At 43.3% G+C, this 23,426-nt stretch overlaps 1 protein-coding gene across 1 annotated transcript in view; it reads left to right on the top strand.

The window, feature by feature from the left end:
* FANCD2 (FA complementation group D2) overlaps window positions 1–23,426 on the top strand; it is a gene marked incomplete in the record, with an annotated part of 1,113,076 nt that overhangs the window by 663,561 nt on the left and 426,089 nt on the right. Inside the window, 1 exon segment of the mRNA XM_053689418.1 lies at window positions 13,797–13,912. Within this exon segment, the coding sequence (XP_053545393.1) occupies window positions 13,797–13,912 (116 nt within the window).

Genomic DNA, 23,426 nt, shown 5'->3' with positions numbered 1-23,426 from the left:
CCGTCAGTGGCTCAATGCATGGAGGTAATCGGCTTAATGGTAGCGGCAATGGACATAGTTCCCTTTGCTCGCTTACACCTCAGACCACTGCAACTGTGCATGCTAAGTCAGTGGAATGGGGATTACTCAGACTTGTCCCCTTCTCTGAATCTGGATCAAGAGACCAGAAATTCTCTTCTATGGTGGCTTTCTCGGCCACATCTGTCCAGGGGGATGCCATTCAGCAGACCAGACTGGACAATTGTAACAACAGACGCCAGCCTTCTAGGTTGGGGTGCCGTCTGGAATTCTCTGAAAGCTCAGGGACAATGGAGTCAGGAGGAGAGTCTCCTGCCAATAAACATTCTGGAATTGAGAGCAGTTCTCAATGCCCTCCTGGCTTGGCCCCAGTTGACAACTCGGGGGTTCATCAGGTTTCAGTCGGACAACATCACGACGGTAGCTTACATCAACCATCAGGGAGGGACAAGAAGCCCCCTAGCAATGATGGAAGTATCAAAGATAATTCGCTGGGCAGAGTCTCACTCTTGCCACCTGTCAGCAATCCACATTCCGGGAGTGGAGAACTGGGAGGCGGATTTCTTAAGTCGTCAGACTTTTCATCCGGGGGAGTGGGAACTTCATCCGGAGGTCTTTGCCTAAATTCTTCGACGTTGGGGCAAACCAGAGATAGATCTCATGGCGTCTCGGCAGAATGCCAAGCTTCCTCGTTACGGGTCCAGATCCAGGGATCCAGGAGCAGTCCTGATAGATGCCCTGACAGCACCTTGGGACTTCAGGATGGCTTATGTGTTTCCACCCTTCCCGATGCTTCCTCGATTGATTGCCAGAATCAAACAGAAGAGACCATCAGTGATTCTAATAGCACCTGCATGGCCACGCAGGACTTGGTATGCAGACCTGGTGGACATGTCCACCTTGGTCTCTACCTCTGAAACAGGACCTCCTGATACAGGGTCCTTTCAAACATCAAAATCTAACTTCTCTGAAGCTGACTGCTTGGAAATTGAACGTTTGATTTTATCAAGACGTGGGTTTTCTGAGTCAGTTATTGACACCTTAATACAGGCTAGGAAGCCTGTTACCAGAAGGATTTACCATAAGATATGGCGTAAATACCTATATTGGTGTGAATCCAAAGGTTACTCTTGGAGTAAGGTTAGGATTCCTAGGATATTGTCTTTTCTACAAGAAGGTTTAGAAAAGGGTTTATCTGCTAGTTCATTAAAGGGACAGATCTCAGCTCTGTCCATTCTGTTACACAAACGTCTGTCAGAAGTCCCAGATGTTCAGGCTTTTTGTCAGGCTTTGGCCAGGATTAAGCCTGTGTTTAAAACTGTTGCTCCGCCATGGAGCTTAAACCTTGTTCTTAACGTTTTGCAGGGCGTTCCGTTTGAACCCCTTCATTCCATTGATATAAAGTTGTTATCTTGGAAAGTTCTATTTTTAATGGCTATTTCCTCGGCTCGAAGAGTCTCTGAGTTATCAGCCTTACATTGTGATTCTCCTTATTTGATTTTTCATTCGGATAAGGTAGTTCTGCGTACTAAACCTGGGTTCTTACCTAAGGTAGTCACTAACAGGAATATCAATCAAGAGATTGTTGTTCCTTCTTTGTGTCCAAATCCTTCTTCGAAGAAGGAACGTCTACTGCACAATCTGGACGTTGTTCGTGCCCTAAAATTTTACTTACAGGCAACTAAGGAATTTCGACAAACGTCTTCTCTGTTTGTCGTTTACTCTGGTCAGAGGAGAGGTCAAAAGGCTTCTGCTACCTCTCTTTCCTTTTGGCTTTGTAGCATAATACGTTTAGCTTATGAGACTGCTGGACAGCAGCCTCCTGAAAGAATTACAGCTCATTCTACTAGAGCTGTGGCTTCCACTTGGGCCTTCAAGAATGAGGCCTCTGTTGAACAGATTTGCAAGGCTGCAACTTGGTCTTCACTTCATACTTTTTCCAAATTTTACAAATTTGACACTTTTGCTTCCTCGGAGGCTATTTTTGGGAGAAAGGTTCTTCAGGCAGTGGTTCCTTCTGTATAAAGAGCCTGCCTATCCCTCCCGTCATCCGTGTACTTTTGCTTTGGTATTGGTATCCCAGAAGTAATGATGACCTGTGGACTGATCACACTTAACAGAAGAAAACATAATTTATGCTTACCTGATAAATTCCTTTCTTCTGTAGTGTGATCAGTCCACGGCCCGCCCTGTTTTTTAAGGCAGGTAAATATTTTTTAAATTATACTCCAGTCACCACTACACCCTTGGGCTTCTCCTTTCTCGTTGGTCCTTGGTCGAATGACTGGGAGTGACGTAGAGGGGAGGAGCTATATGCAGCTCTGCTGGGTGAATCCTCTTGCACTTCCTGTTGGGGAGGAGTAATATCCCAGAAGTAATGATGACCCGTGGACTGATCACACTACAGAAGAAATGAATTTATCAGGTAAGCATAAATTATGTTTTCTAAGAAAAGCTTATCTGTGTTCAGGTAATCTTCTTAGACCTGCTATATCATTGGCTGATGTTGCTGCAGCTTCAACTTTTTGGTTGGAAACTTTAGCGCAACAAGTAACAGATCATGATTCTCATAATATTATTATTCTTCTTCAGCATGCTAATAATTTTATCTGTGATGCCATTTTTGATATTATTAGAGTTGATGTCAGGTTTATGTCTCTAGCTATTTTAGCTAGAAGAGCTTTATGGCTTAAGACTTGGAATGCTGATATGGCTTCTAAATCAACTCTACTTTCCATTTCTTTCCAGGGTAACAAATTATTTGGTTCTCAGTTGGATTCTATTATCTCAACTGTTACTGGTGGGAAAGGAACTTTTTTACCACAGGATAAAAAATCTAAGGGTAAAAACAGGGCTAATAATCGTTTTCGTTCCTTTCGTTTCAACAAAGAACAAAAGCCTGATCCTTCATCCTCAGGAGCAGTTTCAGTTTGGAAACCATCTCCAGTCTGGAATAAATCCAAGCCTGCTAGAAAGGCAAAGCCTGCTTCTAAGTCCACATGAAGGTGCGGCCCTCATTCCAGCTCAGCTGGTAGGGGGCAGGTTACGTTTTTTCAAAGAAATTTGGTTCAATTCTGTTCACAATCTTTGGATTCAGAACATTGTTTCAGAAGGGTACAGAATTGGTTTCAAGATGAGACCTACTGCAAAGAGATTTTTTCTTTCCCGTGTCCCAGTAAATCCAGTGAAAGCTTAAGCATTTCTGAATTGTGTTTCAGATCTAGAGTTGGCTGGAGTAATTATGCCAGTTCCAGTTCCGGAACAGGGGATGGGGTTTTATTCAAATCTCTTCATTGTACCAAAGAAGGAGAATTCCTTCAGACCAGTTCTGGATCTAAAAATATTGAATCGTTATGTAAGGATACCTACGTTCAAAATGGTAACTGTAAGGACTATCTTGCCTTTTGTTCAGCAAGGGCATTATATGTCCACAATAGATTTACAGGATGCATATCTGCATATTCCGATTCATCCAGATCATTATCAGTTCCTGAGATTCTCTTTTCTGGACAAGCATTACCAGTTTGTGGCTCTGCCGTTTGGCCTAGCTACAGCTCCAAGAATTTTTACAAAGGTTCTCGGTGCCCTTCTGTCTGTAATCAGAGAACAGGGTATTGTGGTATTTCCTTATTTGGACGATATCTTGGTACTTGCTCAGTCTTTACATTTAGCAGAATCTCATACGAATCGACTTGTGTTGATTCTTCAAGATCATGGTTGGAGGATCAATTCACTAAAAAGTTCATTGATTCCTCAGACAAGGGTGACCTTTCTGGGTTTCCAGATAGATTCAGTGTCCATGACTCTGTCTTTAACAGACAAGAGACGTCTAAAATTGATTTCAGCTTGTCGAAACCTTCAGTCACAATCATTCCCTTCGGTAGCCTTATGCATGGAAATTCTAGGTCTTATGACTGCTGCATCGGACGCGATCCCCTTTGCTCGTTTTCACATGCGACCTCTTCAGCTCTGTATGCTGAATCAATGGTGCAAGGATTACACAAAGATATCTCAAATAATATCTTTAAAACCGATTGTACGACACTCTCTAACGTGGTGGACAGATTACCATCGTTTAATTCAGGGGGCTTCTTTTGTGCTTCCGACCTGGACTGTAATTTCAACAGATGCAAGTCTCATGGGTTGGGGAGCTGTTTGGGGATCTCTGACGGCACAAGGAGTTTGGGAATCTCAGGAGGTGAGATTACCGATCAATATTTTGGAACTTCGTCCAATTTTCAGAGCTCTTCAGTTTTGGCCTCTTCTGAAGAGAGAATCGTTCATTTGTTTTCAGACAGACAATGTCACAACTGTGGCATACATCAATCATCAAGGAGGGACTCACAGTCCTCTGGCTATGAAAGAAGTATCTCGAATTTTGGTTTGGGCGGAATCCAGCTCCTGTCTAATCTCTGCGGTTCATATCCCAGGTATAGACAATTGGGAAGCGGATTATCTCAGTCGCCAAACGTTGCATCCGGGCGAATGGTCTCTTCACCCAGAGGTATTTCTTCAGATTGTTCAAATGTGGGAACTTCCAGAAATAGATCTGATGGCGTCTCATCTAAACAAGAAACTTCCCAGGTATCTGTCCAGATCCCGGGATCCTCAGGCGGAGGCAGTGGATGCATTATCACTTCCTTGGAAGTATCATCCTGCCTATATCTTTCCGCCTCTAGTTCTTCTTCCAAGAGTAATCTCCAAGATTCTGAAGGAATGCTCGTTTGTTCTGCTGGTAGCTCCGGCATGGCCTCACAGGTTTTGGTATGCGGATCTGGTCCGGATGGCCTCTTGCCAACCGTGGACTCTTCCGTTAAGACCAGACCTTCTGTCGCAAGGTCCTTTTTTCCATCAGGATCTGAAATCCTTAAATTTAAAGGTATGGAGATTGAACGCTTGATTCTTGGTCAAAGAGGTTTCTCTGACTCTGTGATTAATACTATGTTACAGGCGCGTAAATCTGTATCTAGAGAGATATATTATAGAGTCTGGAAGACTTATATTTCTTGGTGTCTTTCTCATCATTTTTCTTGGCATTCTTTTAGAATACCGAGAATTTTACAGTTTCTTCAGGATGGTTTAGATAAGGGTTTGTCCGCAAGTTCCTTGAAAGGTCAAATCTCTGCTCTTTCTGTTCTTTTTCACAGAAAGATTGCTATTCTTCCTGATATTCATTGTTTTGTAGAAGCTTTGGTTCATATAAAACCTGTCATTAAGTCAATTTCTCCTCCTTGGAGTTTGAATTTGGTTCTGGGGGCTCTTCAAGCTCCTCCGTTTGAACCTATGCATTCATTGGACATTAAATTACTTTCTTGGAAAGTTTTGTTCCTTTTGGCAATCTCTTCTGCCAGAAGAGTTTCTGAATTATCTGCTCTTTCTTGTGAGTCTCCTTTTCTGATTTTTCATCAGGATAAGGCAGTGTTGCGAACTTCTTTTGATTTTTTTACCTAAAGTTGTGAATTCCAACAACATTAGTAGAGAAATTGTGGTTCCTTCATTATGTCCTAATCCTAAGAATTCTAAGGAGAAATCGTTGCATTCTTTGGATGTTGTTAGAGCTTTGAAATATTATGTTGAAGCTACTAAGTCTTTCCGTAAGACTTCTAGTCTATTTGTTATCTTTTCCGGTTCTAGAAAAGGCCAGAAAGCTTCTGCCATTTCTTTGGCATCTTGGTTGAAATCTTTAATTCATCTTGCCTATGTTGAGTCGGGTAAAACTCCGCCTCAGAGGATTACAGCTCATTCTACTAGGTCAGTTTCTACTTCCTGGGCGTTTAGGAATGAAGCTTCGATTGATCAGATTTGCAAAGCAGCAACTTGGTCCTCTTTGCATACTTTTACTAAATTCTACTATTTTAATGTATTTTCTTCTTCTGAAGCAGTTTTTGGTAGAAAAGTACTTCAGGCAGCGGTTTCAGTTTGAATCTTCTGCTTATGTTTTTCATTAAACTTTATTTTGGGTGTGGATTATTTTCAGCAGGAATTGGCTGTCTTTATTTTATTCCTCCCTCTCTAGTGACTCTTGTGTGGAAAGATCCACATCTTGGGTAATCATTATCCCATACGTCACTAGCTCATGGACTCTTGCTAATTACATGAAAGAAAACATAATTTATGTAAGAACTTACCTGATAAATTCATTTCTTTCATATTAGCAAGAGTCCATGAGGCCCGCCCTTTTTTTTGTGGTGGTTATGATTTTTGTATAAAGCACAATTCTTCCAATTCCTTATTTTATATGCTTTTGCACTTTTTTATCACCCCACTTCTTGGCTATTCGTTAAACTGAATTGTGGGTGTGGTGAGGGGTGTATTTATAGGCATTTTGAGGTTTGGGAAACTTTGCCCCTCCTGGTAGGAATGTATATCCCATACGTCACTAGCTCATGGACTCTTGCTAATATGAAAGAAATTAATTTATCAGGTAAGTTCTTACATAAATTATGTTTTTTGTCATCGTATGTATATCTCAAAAACTGTTTTGGTAGTACCTTAGTCAAACATTCAAACACTTTCATTATGGCTCGAGTGCCAATAGAGCAGTCTCTGCGTGCCATAGGTTCGCCATCGCTTCTCTATTAGATGTATGAAGGTTTATAAATTGGCTTTGCTATCCCTTTAAGAATTAAAAACTCAAACAGGATTTTCTCCTGTTAAGTGTGGTCAGTCCACGGGTCATCATTACTTCTGGGATATTAACTCCTCCCCAACAGGAAGTGCAAGAGGATCACCCAGCAGAGCTGCTATATAGCTCCTCCCCTCTACGTCACACCCAGTCATTCTCTTGCACCCAACTAATAGATAGGATGTGTGAGAGGACTGTGGTGATTATACTTAGTTTTTATATCTTCAATCAAAAGTTTGTTATTTTAAAACAGCACCGGAGTGTGTTGTTCCTTCTCAGGTAGAATTTGAAGAAGAATCTACCTGAGTTTTTGTATGATTTTAGCCGGCGTAGTTAAGATAATTTTGCTGTTCTCGGCCATCTGAGGAGTGAGGTAAACTTCAGATCAGGGGACAGCGGGCAGGTTCACCTGCAAAGAGGTATGTAGCAGCATATTATTTTCTGAGGAATGGAATTGACTGAGAAAATACTGCCAATACCGATATAATGTAAGTTCAGCCTTAAATGCAGTAGTAGCAACTGGTATCAGGCTGTCATGTATGTATATTTACACTTCAGTATTCTGGGGAATGGCACTTCACTGGGATAATACTGTATGCATAAAAATTTTTTTAGCCTAACTTGCAGTGGGAATGACTAGCAACAGGCTTTCTAATGACACTTCATTTATTTGATGTTAAACGTTTTGCTGGCATGTTAAATCGTTTAATTATCTGAGGTACTGGGTGAAAAAATGTTTTGGGCACTGTTTTTTTCCACTTGGCGGTAGTTTCATTTAATTTAAGACAGTTTACTGATCTCCCTCACTGATGTGTGTGAGGGGGAGGGGCCTATTTTGGCGCTTTTGCTACGCATCAGAAATTCAGTCACAAGTCTGTTTTCTTCCCTGCATGATCCGGATCGTCTCTACAGAGCTCAGGGGTCTTCAAAAATTATTTTGAGGGAGGTAATCACTCACAGCAGACCTGTGAGATTGTGCTTTGACTGTGATAAAAAACGTTTTTATTATGTACATTTTTTCTGCTATGTATATATGTGCTAAAGCCAAAGTGGAGCCTAATAGAAATTTATGTACTAATTGCATTGATGCTACTTTAAATAAAAGTCAATCTGTACAAATTGAACATCATTCACCAAACAACGAGGGGAAAGTTATGCCGACTAACTTGCCTCACGTGTCAGTACCTGCATCTCCCGCTCGGGAGGTGCATGATATGGTAACGCCGAGTACTTCAGGGCGGCCATTACAAATCACATTACAGGACATGGCTCATGTTATGACTGAAGTTTTGTCTAAATTACCAGAACTTAGAGGTAAGCGTGATCACTCTGGGGTGAGAACAGAGTGCACTGATAATAATAGGGCCATGTCAGATACTGCGTCACACTATGCAGAACATGAGGACGGAGAGCTTCAATCTGCAGGTGACGGTTCTGATCCCAATAGAGTGGATTCAGACATTTCTAACTTTAAGTTTAAGCTTGAAAACCTCCGTGTACTGCTAGGGGAGGTATTAGCGGCTCTGAATGATTGTAACACCGTTGCAATCCCAGAGAAATTATGTAGGCTGGATAGATACTATGCGGTACCGGCGAGTATTGACGTATTTCCTATACCTAAGAGGCTTACAGAGATAATTACTAAGGAGTGGGATAGGCCCGGTGTACCCTTTTCCCCCCCTCCTGTATTTAGAAAAATGTTCCCAATAGACGCCACCACACGGGACTTATGGCAGACGGTCCCTAAGGTGGAGGGAGCGGTTTCTACTCTGGCTAAGCGTACCACTATCCCAGTGGAGGATAGCTGTGCCTTTTCAGATCCAATGGATAAAAAATTAGAGGGTTACCTTAAGAAAATGTTTGTTCAACAAGGTTTTATATTGCAACCCCTTGCATGTATTGCGTCTGTCACGGCCGCGGCCGCTTTTTGGTCCGAGTCCCTGAAAGAGACTCTTGACTCAATTACTATAGATGAGATCTCAAACAAGCTTAAAACTCTTAAGCTAGCTAATTCATTTGTTTCAGATGCCGTAGTACATTTAACTAAACTTACGGCTAAGAATTCCGGATTCGCCATTCAGGCACGCAGAGCACTGTGGCTAAAATCCTGGTCAGCTGACGTTACTTCTAAATCTAAATTACTTAACATACCTTTCAAAGGGCAGACCTTATTCGGGCCCGGTTTGAAAGAAATTATCGCTGACATTACTGGAGGTAAGGGCCATGCCCTGCCTCAAGACAGAGCCAAACCTAGGGCTAGACAGTCTAATTTTCGTTCCTTTCGTAATTTCAAGGCAGGAGCAGCATCAACTTCCTCTGCACCAAAACAGGAAGGAGCTGTTGCTCGCTACAGACAAGGCTGGAGACCCAACCAGTCCTGGAACAAGGGCAAGCAGGCCAGAAAACCTGCTACTGCCCCTAAGACAGCATGAAGTGAGGGCCCCCGATCCGGGAACGGATCTAGTGGGGGGCAGACTTTCTCTCTTCGCCCAGGCCTGGGCAAGAGATGTCCAGGATCCCTGGGCGTTAGAGATCATATCTCAGGGATATCTTCTGGACTTCAAATCCTCTCCCCCAAAAGGGAGATTTCATCTGTCAAGGTTGTCAACAAACCAAATAAAGAAAGAGGCGTTTCTACGCTGTGTACAAGATCTTTTACTAATGGGAGTGATCCATCCGGTTCCGCGGTCGGAACACGGACAGGGGTTTTACTCAAATCTGTTTGTGGTTCCCAAAAAAGAGGGAACCTTCAGACCAATCTTGGATTTAAAGATCCTAAACAAATTCCTAAGAGTTCCATCGTTCAAAATGGAAACTATTCAGACAATCCTACCCATGATCCAAAAGGGTCAGTACATGACCACAGTGGATTTAAAGGATGCTTACCTTCACATACCGATTCACAAAGATCATTACCGGTATCTAAGGTTTGCCTTCCTAGACAGGCATTACCAGTTTGTAGCTCTTCCATTCGGATTGGCTACGGCTCCAAGAATCTTCACCAAGGTTCTGGGTGCTCTTCTGGCGGTACTAAGACCGCGAGGAATTTCGGTAGCTCCGTACCTAGACGACATTCTGATACAGGCTTCAAGCTTTCAAACAGCCAAGTCTCATACAGAGTTAGTACTGGCATTTCTAAGGTCGCATGGATGGAAGGTGAACGAAAAGAAGAGTTCTCTCTCTCCACTCACAAGAGTTCCCTTCTTGGGGACTCTTATAGATTCTATAGAAATGAAGATCTACCTGACAGAAGACAGGTTAACAAAGCTTCAAAATGCATGCCGTGTCCTTCATTCCATTCAACACCCGTCAGTGGCTCAATGCATGGAGGTGATCGGCTTAATGGTAGCGGCAATGGACATAGTACCCTTTGCACGCCTACATCTCAGACCGCTGCAATTGTGCATGCTAAATCAGTGGAATGGGGATTACTCAGATTTGTCCCCTACTCTGAATCTGGATCAAGAGACCAGAAATTCTCTTCTATGGTGGCTTTCTCGGCCACATCTGTCCAGGGGGGTGCCATTCAGCAGGCCGGATTGGACAATTGTAACAACAGACGCCAGCCTACTAGGTTGGGGCGCTATCTGGAATTCTCTGAAGGCTCAGGGATCATGGACTCAGGAGGAGAGTCTCCTGCCTATAAACATTCTGGAATTGAGAGCAGTCCTCAATGCTCTTCTGGCTTGGCCCCAGTTAACAACTCGGGGGTTCATCAGGTTTCAGTCGGACAACATCACGACTGTAGCTTACATCAACCATCAAGGAGGGACAAGAAGCTCCCTAGCGATGATGGAAGTATCAAAGATAATTCGCTGGGCAGAGTCTCACTCTTGCCACCTGTCAGCAATCCACATCCCGGGAGTGGAGAACTGGGAGGCGGATTTCCTAAGTCGTCAGACTTTTCATCCGGGGGAGTGGGAACTTCATCCGGAGGTCTTTGCCCAAATACTTCGACGTTGGGGCAAACCAGAGATAGATCTCATGGCGTCTCGACAGAACGCCAAGCTTCCTTGTTACGGGTCACCTTCGGGATGGCTTATGTGTTTCCACCCTTCCCGATGCTTCCTCGATTGATTGCCAGAATCAAACAGGAGAGAGCATCGGTGATTCTAATAGCGCCCGCGTGGCCACGCAGAACTTGGTATGCAGATCTAGTGGACATGTCATCCTGTCCACCTTGGTCTCTGCCTCTGAGACAGGACCTTCTGATCCAGGGTCCCTTCAAACATCAAAATCTAATTTCTCTGAAGCTGACTGCTTGGAAATTGAACGCTTGATTTTATCAAAACGTGGATTTTCTGAGTCAGTAATTGATACCTTAATACAGGCCAGGAAGCCTGTTACCAGAAAGATTTACCATAAAATATGGCGTAAATACTTATATTGGTGCGAATCCAAAAATTACTCATGGAGTAAGGTTAGGATTCCTAGGATATTGTCTTTTCTACAAGAAGGTTTAGAAAAGGGTTTATCCGCTAGTTCCTTAAAGGGACAGATCTCAGCTCTGTCCATTCTTTTACACAAACGTCTGTCAGAAGTTCCGGACTTTCAGGCTTTTTGTCAGGCTTTGGCCAGGATTAAGCCTGTGTTTAAAACTGTTGCTCCACCATGGAGTTTAAACTTAGTTCTTAACGTTTTACAGGGTGTTCCGTTTGAACCCCTTCATTCCATTGATATCAAATTGTTATCTTGGAAAGTTCTGTTTTTAATGGCTATTTCCTCGGCTCGGAGAGTCTCTGAGTTATCTGCCTTACATTGTGATTCTCCTTATCTGATTTTTCATTCAGACAAGGTTGTTCTGCGTACTAAACCTGGGTTCTTACCTAAGGTGGTCACTAACAGGAATATCAATCAAGAGATTGTTGTTCCATCCTTGTGTCCTAATCCTTCTTCAAAGAAGGAACGTCTTCTACATAATCTAGATGTAGTCCGTGTCCTGAAATTTTATTTACAGGCAACTAAAGATTTTCGACAAACGTCTTCCCTGTTTGTCGTTTATTCTGGTCAGAGGAGAGGTCAAAAAGCTTCTGCTACCTCTCTCTCTTTTTGGCTTCGTAGCATAATACGTTTAGCTTATGAGACTGCTGGACAGCAGCCTCCTGAAAGAATTACAGCTCATTCTACTAGAGCTGTGGCTTCCACTTGGGCCTTTAAGAATGAGGCCTCTGTTGAACAGATTTGCAAGGCTGCAACTTGGTCTTGTCTTCATACTTTTTCCAAATTTTACAAATTTGACACTTTTGCTTCTTCTGAGGCTATTTTTGGGAGAAAGGTTCTTCAGGCAGTGGTTCCTTCCGTATAAGATCCTGCCTGTCCCTCCCGTCATCCGTGTACTTTAGCTTTGGTATTGGTATCCCAGAAGTAATGATGACCCGTGGACTGACCACACTTAACAGGAGAAAACATAATTTATGCTTACCTGATAAATTCCTTTCTCCTGTAGTGTGGTCAGTCCACGGCCCGCCCTGTTTTTTATGGCAGGTCTAAATTTTTAAATTATACTCCAGTCACCACTGCACCCTTTAGCTTCTCCTTTCTCGTTGGTTCTCGGTCGAATGACTGGGTGTGACGTAGAGGGGAGGAGCTATATAGCAGCTCTGCTGGGTGATCCTCTTGCACTTCCTGTTGGGGAGGAGTTAATATCCCAGAAGTAATGATGACCCGTGGACTGACCACACTACAGGAGAAAGGAATTTATCAGGTAAGCATAAATTATGTTTTCTGACTTTTTGTTGTTCTGTTTTAGGGCACTTTAACAGGGTATCTTGCTTTATGTTTATTTAAAGGGATATTAAACAGTAAATACTAGATATAATGATGTATTCAAAGCAAAGATTAGCCTGAGAATAATATGTAGATGCATTTTTTACAGTTATATAAGCAGTTTAAATACTGACGGTATAAGTGTAATGGTTTAGCTAGTTTATATAAAGTAATGGGCACCACCATGTTTAAACTTTAGGTTAAAACTCTATTATCTCTCCTGTTGATGGCAATTAGGGACAAATATAAATCAGGCAAAAAAAAAAAGTGTGTGCAAACAAGACCGTGGAAACCCTGTAAGATAATTACTTTACACTCTCTCTTATTGGCAGTTTTATAGGTTTACCTAATTTTAATCGGCAGGAGTGATAGATAAATAGAAAACTTGGCAGCGCCTGTTAAATAACATTGGAAAGTTTTTTTAAGCTACACATAATCATTTTATATTACAATCTCATACTGTTTAATATCCCTTGTTGACATGAGCTTATACTCTAGAACACTTCTCCTTAGGTTAGGGTAACATACTAAAATGATTACTTTTAGTCTAGTAGTTTTAATTTGCTGTTTTTGTATAGTATGTCTGCTAAAGGTCACTTAAAGCAGGTTTGTGGGCACTTTCATAGTAAACTCATTTGGTTTCATGTATTTTCACTGAAGCATCTAGGAAGTCTGATTCTCTAATCCTCATCAGATCAGGCGTACTTTTTCACGCTGACCCTCGTAAGGGCTGCCGTTGTGGAATTATTATAAAAAAGCTGGAAAGGGACACTTCGCTCCATAGCAAGGGGGGCACTTTACAAATGAAATCCTGCAGCCAGTATAAATCACATTACACTGCTTTCTGCATATTGCATCTTACAATCTTACTATTTTGGTTATGCATGTTCTATCTGAATCATGAAAGAAGGTTTTTTGGTTTTATGTCCCATAAACATATTGGGAGTGTTGCATTCCTGGAACAGCCCAGATAAAGTTACAGTCCGTTATTGGAGCATACACACGTATGCCCGCATCTTATTTTTTTTACCATCTGTGTCCTAATATAGAGTGAAACAGGTCACAACTTGTTAGCATGAACATTATATCTAGTGATACTTGTGATGACACTACATGTCTTTTAGTAAGATGTTACCACCTACATTATCTTTGCAACTAAATACCTAGTACATTAGCCTCTTATCACTTGAAGAGACTATAAAAAAAATTATATTTACAGGAACAAAGCACAGGTCGTGAATATGCTCTTAATAAGAATATTCTTTCACATACTCTCCATTTTAATAAAAATACATGGCTGGTTTTAAAAATTAATAATACGTAGGTAAATCCAGTAAATATACAGTTTGGTTTAATGCATTCCATTCCCATCTCTCCATGTTTGCAGGCTGCCCTCTTTATCTCACAGACCTGGAAGTAACAGAAAAGCTGGAGTCTCTGTCCAAACAAGAGCGAGAATTTCTCTGCTCACTTCTGTTCTTTGCGCTTAACTGGTTCAGAGAGGTAAGCATGATGGGGCAAAAGGAAGGTCTCTATGGGGATTAAATTCATTAGGATTTAATGAAGTGAATTAACTTGCAAGAAAATCTGTTATGTAACTTCTGCTAATGTTGGAAGTACATAGTGCGACTTATACAACTAATTTAGCATGAAGTAACTATTAGCCAGTGCCATTAGCAGGAAGGAGTAAAGGAAGAAGTACCCAATAACCAGTGCGCATTAGCAGGAAGTACCTTTTAGCCAGTGCGCATTAGCAGGAAGAAGTACCTATTAGCCAGTGCGCATTAGCAGGAAGAAGTACCCATTCGCCAGTGCGAATTAGCAGGAAGAAGTTGCCATTAGCCAGTGTGCATTAGCAGGAAGGAGGAGTAGCCATTAGCCAGTGCGTATTAGCAGGAAGGAGTACCCATTTACCAGTGCACATTAGCAGGAAGGAGTACCCATTTATCAGTGTGCATTAGCAGGAAGAAGTAGCCATTAGCCAGTGCGCATTAGCAGGAAGAAGTAGCCATTAGCCAGTGCGCATTAGCAGAAAGAAATAGCCATAAGCCGGTGCACATTAGCAGGAAGAAGTGCCCATTAGCCAGTGCACATTAGCAGGAAGAAGTGCCTATTAGCCAGTGCACATTAGCAGGAAGAAGTGCCCATTAGCCAGTGCACATTAGCAGGAAGAAGTACCTGTTAGCCAGTGCACATTAGCAGGATGAAGTACCGTTAGCCAGTGCGCATTAGCAAGAAGAAGTACCCATTAGCCAAAGCGCATTAGCAGGAAGAAGTACCCATTAGCCAGTGGGCATTAGCAGGAAGAAGTAGCCATTAGCCAGTGCACATTAGCACGAAGAAGTAGCCATTAGCAGGAAGGAGTAGCAGCCAGTGTGTATTAGCAGGAAGGAGTACCCATTTACCAGTGCGCATTAGCAGTAAGGAGTGCCCATTAGCCAGTGCGCATTAGCAGGAAGAAGTACCCATTAGCCAGTGAGTGTTTGCAGGAAGAAGTGCCCATTAGCTAGTGCGCATTAGCAGGAAGAAGTAGCCATTAGCCAGTCCACATTAGCAGGAAGAAGTACCCATTAGCCAGTGCGCGTTTGCAGGAAGAAGTGCCCATTAGCCAGTGCGCATTAGCAGGAAGAAATGGCCATTAGCCAGTGCGCATTGGCAGGAAGAAGTACCCATTAGCAGGAAGGAGTACCTGTTTGCCAGTGCACATTAGCAGGAAGGAGTATCTATTAACCAGTAGATGTGTGCACTTGGCAGATTCGTTCACTGCAGCATGCGGAAGTAGGAGGCTATTTTAGTTATTTGGCCCTTTTCGGAGCTGAATATCCTATTGTGCAAGTGAAACACATGAAGATCTGTGCAAAACCAGGTCTTAGTGTGTTTCACTTGCACAAGAGGATATTCGGCGCAAATAAGAGCCAAATACCGAAAACAGCCTCCTCTTCCGCATTCAGCAGTGAACAAAACTGCCAAGTGCACATCTCTATTAACCAGTGCATATTATAGACTCATGATAGAATTTTTTTAAGTTGGCTTAACCTTATTTTCTTCTTAAACGGGAAGAGTCCACAGCTGCATTCGTTACTTTTGGGAAATACAGAACCTGGCCACCAGGAGAAGGCAAAGACAAAGGCTTAAATACCTCCCCCACTTCCCTCATCCCCCTGTCATTCTTTGCCTTTCGTCACAGGAGGTTGGCAGAGAAGTGTCAGAAGTTTGAGATAGTCTCTTATGGAGGGTAGTACTCTTCGCAATGGGACTGGAGTTTTAAGTAATCCTATCAGCCTCCGGAGATGCAGGGAGAGTTTTCCTGCGAACCCACCCCGACTCATAATAACAGCTTCTTGGTAATCGGCGTTGACGAGTTTCGCTGCCTACCTTTATTCACTCAAGTTCATGTCCACGGTGTAGAGTCCGGTAAGATCGTTTCATTTTATTTCGATATGTGAATGTAATGTTAACAAAACAAGGTTGGAATCATGAGTTAATATCTCCTGAGGGGGGGTTATTGAACAGGGGGGGACTTAATCATGTTTGTTATTTGGTTCTATCTGCTAATGTGTAGCAATACCTAGGCTCTCTGCCTTTCAGAACATAATGGCTTTATCTCAGTGACGCAGTCTCTCGAGATAGCGCCATTTTGGTGACTGGCACGGTGCACCTTTTGACAGGTGCAGTTTGTTTCTTTTGGTGACTGGCACGGTGCACCTTGTGACGGGTGCAGTTACATTGTTTCTTACTTCCGTATGCTGACTGTGTGCGACAGAGAGAGTCTGGCTCGTGAGTTGTCTGGTTCACAGGAGATGGTGAGTGCCCCAGCCATTGGGGGTGTAAAAAGGGTGCCAGTTAGTTTTTGTAATTTTTGTAATCCTAAAATCATGGAGGATTCTGATACGTAAGACAAAGATGTCATCCGATACGCAGAATGCGACGAGTGATGAATATGAAATGGCCCGGGTAATCAATGCCCATCAGTTATGTTCCGATTGCCGTTCTAGAGTACTCTCTTCTCCCGAATCAGGGAGCTTACAGTGCGTTAAGCCATCCGCCTCCGAGGTTTCCATGTCCCGTGAGGCACGTGCCCCAGACTATTTCTCGGCTACGCAAGCAGGTGTCCCTATGACCTTTACTCCTTCTCCGGAGGGTGGCTTGTTTCCTCCAGAGGTTACGGCACGGTTCTGCATGGCCATTTCTATGGCGCCGACTCATTTATATCTCCCAAGTGAAATATTTCTAAGATTCTGTCCGTGTTCTGTTAACCAGGGCCCGTCGGCCGTGTGATCGCCTGATTCAGTTCGCCTTCTGGGGAAGCGTTGGCTCTGAGGCTTCAGGGGCCCCAACCTCGGGGCCAGGATCTTTTGTTGATCTGGCGAGGGATGATTTTGCCTTTCGTTATAGGCTGGCACGTCTTCGCGTTCTTTTAAGACATGTTTTAGCAATGTTCGAGGATTCCAGCCCGAGTGGGCCGAGGGATCCGAGGCCTTAGATACTGGATGGCAAATTGGATATGACGTTTAGGGATGAAGCCAATCTCCTTAACGTCTCCATTTTATTTTTTCTTTGTTTCCGTTCCAGTTCTGAGCTTGAGTGAATGGGGCCTCTGATCGGCTGGTCCCGTTGGCGTTCTCATTCCCCTTGGGCATTCACCAGATGGGTGCTGCCTTCATTTTATTTTGATCCGGATGGATGTGTTTCATTTGTTTTTCATAAGCTCATGTCTGTTAGATTTTAGTTTTTGAGAACGTTCTTCTCTGGAACCGATACTTGCGATTTTGTGGTTGCGTGGGCACTTCCTCGGAAGTTGCGCTCTTTTTGAATAGAAGTATGTTTTCTAGTTAATTTATGGATCCTTCGGCTCGAATTTTCTTGGACCTTGGGCAGTTCTGGAGTGTCCTTATACCAGGCAGGTACTGGTTGGACACTTTTCGGCTGTTACCTGGGTTCATGTCACCCTCGTGGTGCTGATTTAATCCTGTCGGATTCTGAATGTCACTTGGCCTATTGCTATGGACTCCGGGCTTGGATCCTATCGAAGTTTGAGGCCTACTGTTTAAATACAACCCCTCTGACTGGAGGGTTGTAAGTACCGATCTAAGGTCGGCTGTTCGGGCTACTCGCCTGGGATACGGATCTGTTTTTTTGCAGACGTCGTCATGGTTCTTCAGGTCCCTGGGGACTCAGAACAGTAAATTCCATTCCTTTGGAGTTGGGAGATGTGAGTGACCTATGTGGTTTGGTGTTCCAAGTGGCAAACTATTTGCGTCTTCACTCCAAGTTCTTATGGATGCTGACTCTTTAGCCTATTAAACATTTTCTTACGGTAGCCAAGTCTCCTTCCTTCCCGCCTTGGGTGGATCATCTGGTCTGGAAGCGTGGGCATATCCTTCTTCTGCTCAGAGTTGAGTTACTCTAAGAGGTGGTGTGCAGGGGTTCCCTGCCTTCTGTGTGGAGCTGCGAGGCTCCAGCTTCTACCCTGTTATAGAGATTTTCTTTTGGGAGATCGATACTACAAGGATCTCTGGCTGTTGTCTCTTCCATATTATACCCTTGGTTTGGCCACGGTCTCGACGTTCTGGTGTTTGTGTCCTCATGGCAACTCTAGCCTTGGGGCTTAACTGTGAAGAGTCGAGGTTGGTTACAGATGGTCGCCCTTCTGGGGTCAGGTAGTTGACCATTTATCCTCAATGTTCCGTTAGGGCTTTGTGGAGGGGGCTTTACGTCTAACTCTTTGGGTTGGCAAGCAAGGTCCAGAGTTCTCATTCACCTCCGGGTGTTGGTGCTACCTTGCCAGTGTTAAACTGTTCAGGAGCTCTTTCAGACACTTGGGTTTGAGGGTGTTGCTAGATCGCCAAGTCTACGGACTTTAGATGGTGCGCTCCTTATCGTAGGAGGCAGCTTAGGGTTCCTCTGCAAGTTAGATCTTTCAATTCCGTTTTTTGAGGACCCTGGCCTAGATCCATGTCTCTCCCTAGATGGGTGTGGACGGTTCGGTCTCACCTTAGGTGTTTGTGGTCCTGTGTGCCTCTCTGAGGGGGCCGGGGCTCTGTTTTTCATGGGAGATGCCTATCTGCTGTGGCTTAGGCTCTAGGTCTTTCTGACGGGTCCCTACTGGTCTTCTGGGGCATTTGATGTTCCTGTAGACTCCAGGTGTCTTTCAACTGGGTTGGTGATATGGCCGAGGGGTCTCGTCTCTATGGTAGGGTGGTTTTCCGTTGTTTTCGTTCCCTTCTCTTCTAGAGCGGGGGTTGGGTTCTCTTGATTCGGAGTTACCTTAGTATCTGATTGTGTCCCACAATGGCTTAGTGGTAAACTATGTTTCTTTCTAATGACACAGTGAGTCCACGGATCGTCATCAATTACTGTTAGGAATATCACTCCTGGCCAGCAGGAGGAGGCAAAGAGCAGCACAGCAGAGCTGTTAAGTATCACTTCCCTTCCCACAACCATTCTGTTTGCCTCTAGTACAAGGAAGAGGTGAAGTAATGAGGTGTCCTGATTAAGATTCTTCTATCAAGATTTTTTTATTTTGAAGTCTGGGCAAGATTGCTCTGGCCTTCCATCACGATTTGGGTCTAGCTGTACTCCACGTTAGTCTCTTCAGCGGGGCTGTGGTGACTTTAAAGCATTTAGGAACTTGTAAAGTAGGCTTTGCTGTTTTCCTAACATGTTGCTGCCCTGGTATAGAAAGCCTGAGTAAGCTTACTCTGTCTTTCTTTTTACACAGGTCTCTGTGAGGAGTGGCATCCTCTCAAACTTTATCTGAGTTATCTGACTGCCGGATGGCTAGAATGCAGGTAAGTGCCTTTGTTCTTCTGGGGCTAGAAGGCTGGCACTGATGGGGTTAAGGACCCTCTGCTGTTAGTGGGACAAATCCTGAGGGATACTTAGGGCAGTATGCAGGCACATTAGTCATGAGACTTGGAGACTAGGGGTTAATCTCCCTCATAGTAAGGAAGGGGTTAACCACCTTGGGGCTTAAATCTAATATGAGTTTTTATCTGTACCTGGGCAGCTTTCTCTAATAAGACTGAGAAGAGAGCGCATAGGGCGCCATTTCTAAGGAACTGCATAGCTAACACACATTGCCTTATGTGAAGCAATGTCGCTGAGTTGGAGTATCCCATTTAGGATATGCAAAACAGAAAGAGAAGCAGTCTGCCAGGAACGAACAGCAGCATCAATAGCTTGTTCTATGGCTCGGTTGCCACCTGGGAGTTGCTTCTTTCTGAAAAATTGTGCTTTTCACAGAGGAAAACTTTCCTGTAGTATATGTCTGATTCCGCCAATATGGTCAGTCCATCCCTGAAATACCAGGCAATTGTCCTCTGAACAATGAACATGACAACCCCAGACGATCGTTTCGGCCTCCTTTGGGCCTCGTCAGTGAGGTGCAGCCATATTCCTCTAAGCACATTGGGCAAGGAGTCCACGTCTGGTTTCCCCCATCACCCTTAGGGAGACTATCCCCAGGGTCATATTTACATATGCAAAACAGAAAGAGAAGCAGTCTGCCAGGAACAAACAGCAGCATCAATAGCTTGTTCTATGGCCCGGTTGCCACCTGGGAGTTGCTTCTTTCTGCCCAATTGCAAAACTTTCCTTTAGTATATCCGTCTGATCCCGCCAACATGGTCAGTCCAGCCCCGAAATACCAGGCAATTCTCCTCTGAACAAGGAACATGACAACCCCAGACGTGGACCCGTTGCTCAGTGAGCCTAGAGAAATATTGCTGCACCTTACTGACAAGGCCCACGATAGGCCGAAACGTACATTTGGGGTTTTGCGGTTTCTCTCGTTCAGAGAGGGTTTGCATGGTATTTTGGGGCTGGACTGTACTGTTAAGTCAGGATCAGACTGATATGCTTCAGGAAAGTTCTTCTCTGTGAAAGGCACATGTTGAGCAAAAAGAGGTTGCTTCTTGGGTGGTAACTAGCCATAGAACAAGCTATTATGCTATTGTTCGTTCCCAGGTTGAGCACTTCTCTCGTTTTATTTATGTTTTTTTAGGATGCGGTGTGGTGCATTTTATCTATGACATTTTGCTTATATCTGTACCCTGCACAAGAGTGTAATAAACTTCAGGCTGTAGTAATGCCTTTTTGTGCGGCAGGATGAAGCGTGATGTTTGCGCGCTTCATCTCCATGCTGTCTTCGTGAGCCCGCCTCCTTCTTCTCGGGTAGGAGAAGCACCATCTTGGACTGCAGTTTTCAATGTCCCCGTCTCGCTCTCCGACCGAGAGTGGAGTGGCGTTTCTATTCTTTTCTATCCTGAGAGGTGATAGGGTTGTGAGACCGTGTCAAGCTGATTTTCAGTCTTAGTTCTCCAAAATCAGGCTCTCCTCTGTGATTATACAAACGGAGCTTGTATTGAGTTACGGTCTGTTGAGCTTTAACTTTAGAGCTGAGTAACTACTTATAGCTCAGTATGCTATGGCTCTGTTGATTGATCATTTGTGTTTTAGATCTGTAAATAAAAGCGTTGGAACACTGTCTCCTTTAATTATCTCCTTTTCATTCAGGAATACCAAGAGAAAAGAGTTTGTATTTGAACCAATGGAAAACTTTTTCTTTGCCCTGATATGGTACACAATTGTTTTGTTTGTTACAAGGTCTCATACATGTCCCTTGTTTATGTTAGAGTTCCTTTTCATAAGCATATATTATCATAATTTATATATATATATATATATATATATATATATATATATATATATATATATATATATATATATATATATATATATATATAAAAAAGAAAAAAGTTTTGTTTTGTTTTTTTACTAAAGAATGGAACAGAGGTCTGTTCCTAAGTATATTTATAATACAGAAAGTATATATAATTTTAAAGTGAGTCATTTTAAATATTTTAAAATAATTATTTTTAAAATTATTTTAGCCTCATGTCTCCCTGGATGATGCTGTTTAGGCTAATGCCACAGCTTCTCTTCAAATGTCCCTAGTCCTTTTTTATGGCGTCACATGCAGTGCCCTGCAGTTCCTCTCAATCTCCTGGAGGAGTTGATTGTTGCAGAATTATTGCCCAGGTGTCTTCTGGTATTAGTAGCATTATCTGTTTTTCCTATATTAAAGGGAAATCGCTAGAGGAAATTTAATAAATCGGATAGTAAGGTTTATGCTCCGCTTGCTCCTATGCATATTGCCTTCCTTATAGTCTGATAAGGAGGATAGTCGGTAGCATTTGAGGGTTAAATCTCTGATTCCGACAGTGTAATTCCTTCATCTGGTGCTGAAGTAGTTCTCTTCAGAGTCAAGCTTGTACACCCTTTAGTATTATTTAGGAGGGGTTGGCTTTTTGGTAGACTTCAACTCTTTTGTCATTGTCACTCCTCAAGAATCTAGTTATTTTTATATACACTAGGTTTCATTGGTAAAGATTTCTCCTGTTCTCAGCTATGCTAGGAGAATTTCTCAGGTATGGGAGAAGTCAAGGATTCCTTTTTCCTCATCTCCTGTCTGTATTAAACTGTCTCCTTTAATTATCAGCATGGTACTTAAAGTAGTAAGAGCCTCTATTATTCTGATTAAGATAGATGCTCCTTTCAGAATGGAGACCTTTTATAGACATGTGCGGCATCCTTTGGTGCGACACCTGGTCTGATTCCAGAGAGGCCAATTTTTTCTTTCTGTCGCTAATGTTGCCTTTTCGTAAAGGAAACCCACAGTTAACTCTCATTCAGCATGTGGGGTCTTTTCCCAAGCCAAGATCGGATCCTATGGAGGGCAATCTATCTCAGTTTTTGTCTTGCCTGGATACGACAGGTCCTAGATTCCTAAGGGGCTGTTGGTATAGTACTCCAGGGTTTCGATTTGGAATTCAACCCCTTCCTCCCAGGAGCAGGTTTCACCTCTCAAGATTATCTGCAGTCAGATAAGAAGTGAGGCGTTCAGGATCTTCCTCCCTGGGAGTTATTGTCCAGTTCTGGAACAGGGGTTTGTATAATTTCCATTCTGTTTGTGGTTCCAGAGGGACCTTTTTGGCCTAATTTAGAACTGAATTGTCTAAACAGTTTCTCAGAGTACTGTTCTTCAAGATGGAGGCTATTCGCTCCATTCTTCCTTGGTGCAGGGGTCAGTTTATTATGACCTTAGACCTAACGGATGCGTACTCTCAGGTTCCCATTAAAAGGTTCTTCTGAGATTTTTGCGTTTTACCTTCTGACCAAACTTTTTCAGTTTGTGGTTCAACAATGGCTTTGCCATAGCTTCCTGAGTTTTCTCAATGATTCTGGGATTGCAGTGGCGGCCTGCCAGGACGACATATTGGTTTAGGCGACATCCTTCTTGTAAAATCTTATTTGACTTGCTTCGTTCACGTTTGGAATTGGAGCTTGGAAAGAAGTCCCTTGTCTCAGCTACAGGGAAGTTTGCGTAGGGACTATAATTGTTTCCCTATCGATGTAAATCCCTCTGACACAAAAACCAAATTCCTTCTCTTTTTAGTCTACTGTTCGGCATCTGCAGTTCAGTGTATGGAGGCAATTGAGGTGATGGTGTTTCCATGGACATCATTCCTCGTTCTTTTTCATTTGAGAGCTTTGCAGTTGGACATGCTCAGTCAGAGGAATGGGGATTATTCGGATGTCTCTGGGGATAGATCCAGACGACAGGAGTCTCTTCCTGTGGTGGTTTTTCAGGAATTTCGGTCTCGGCACACATGCTTAGGAGACTTTCCTGGGCGTTTGTGATTGCGAACACCAGTCTGCTGGGCTGGGAGGAGACTGGGACTCGCTGAAGGCGCACAGATGTTGGTCCAGTGAGAAGTCTGCTCTCCCTTTCATCATTTGGGAGTTGAAAGCGATTTACAATGCTCTGATGGTTTGACTTCAGTTGTCTTAGCCCAGTTTAGCGGGTTCTAGTCTGAGCAGCGCCTTGAGACAATATAGCCTCTGTGGCTTACATCAATTTCTCTCTGAGTTCCTTAGTCATGTAGGAAGTGTTTCAGATTTTTTCTGTGGGCAGGTGCTCACAGTCCTTTCTATCGGCCATTCCCTTTTCTGG

This window comes from Bombina bombina, chromosome 7, assembly GCF_027579735.1.
Source record: "Bombina bombina isolate aBomBom1 chromosome 7, aBomBom1.pri, whole genome shotgun sequence".
Classification (NCBI taxonomy): domain Eukaryota; kingdom Metazoa; phylum Chordata; class Amphibia; order Anura; family Bombinatoridae; genus Bombina; species Bombina bombina.
The sequence above is the reverse complement of the archived record's forward strand: the minus strand, read 5'-3'. Positions and strand labels throughout refer to the sequence as shown.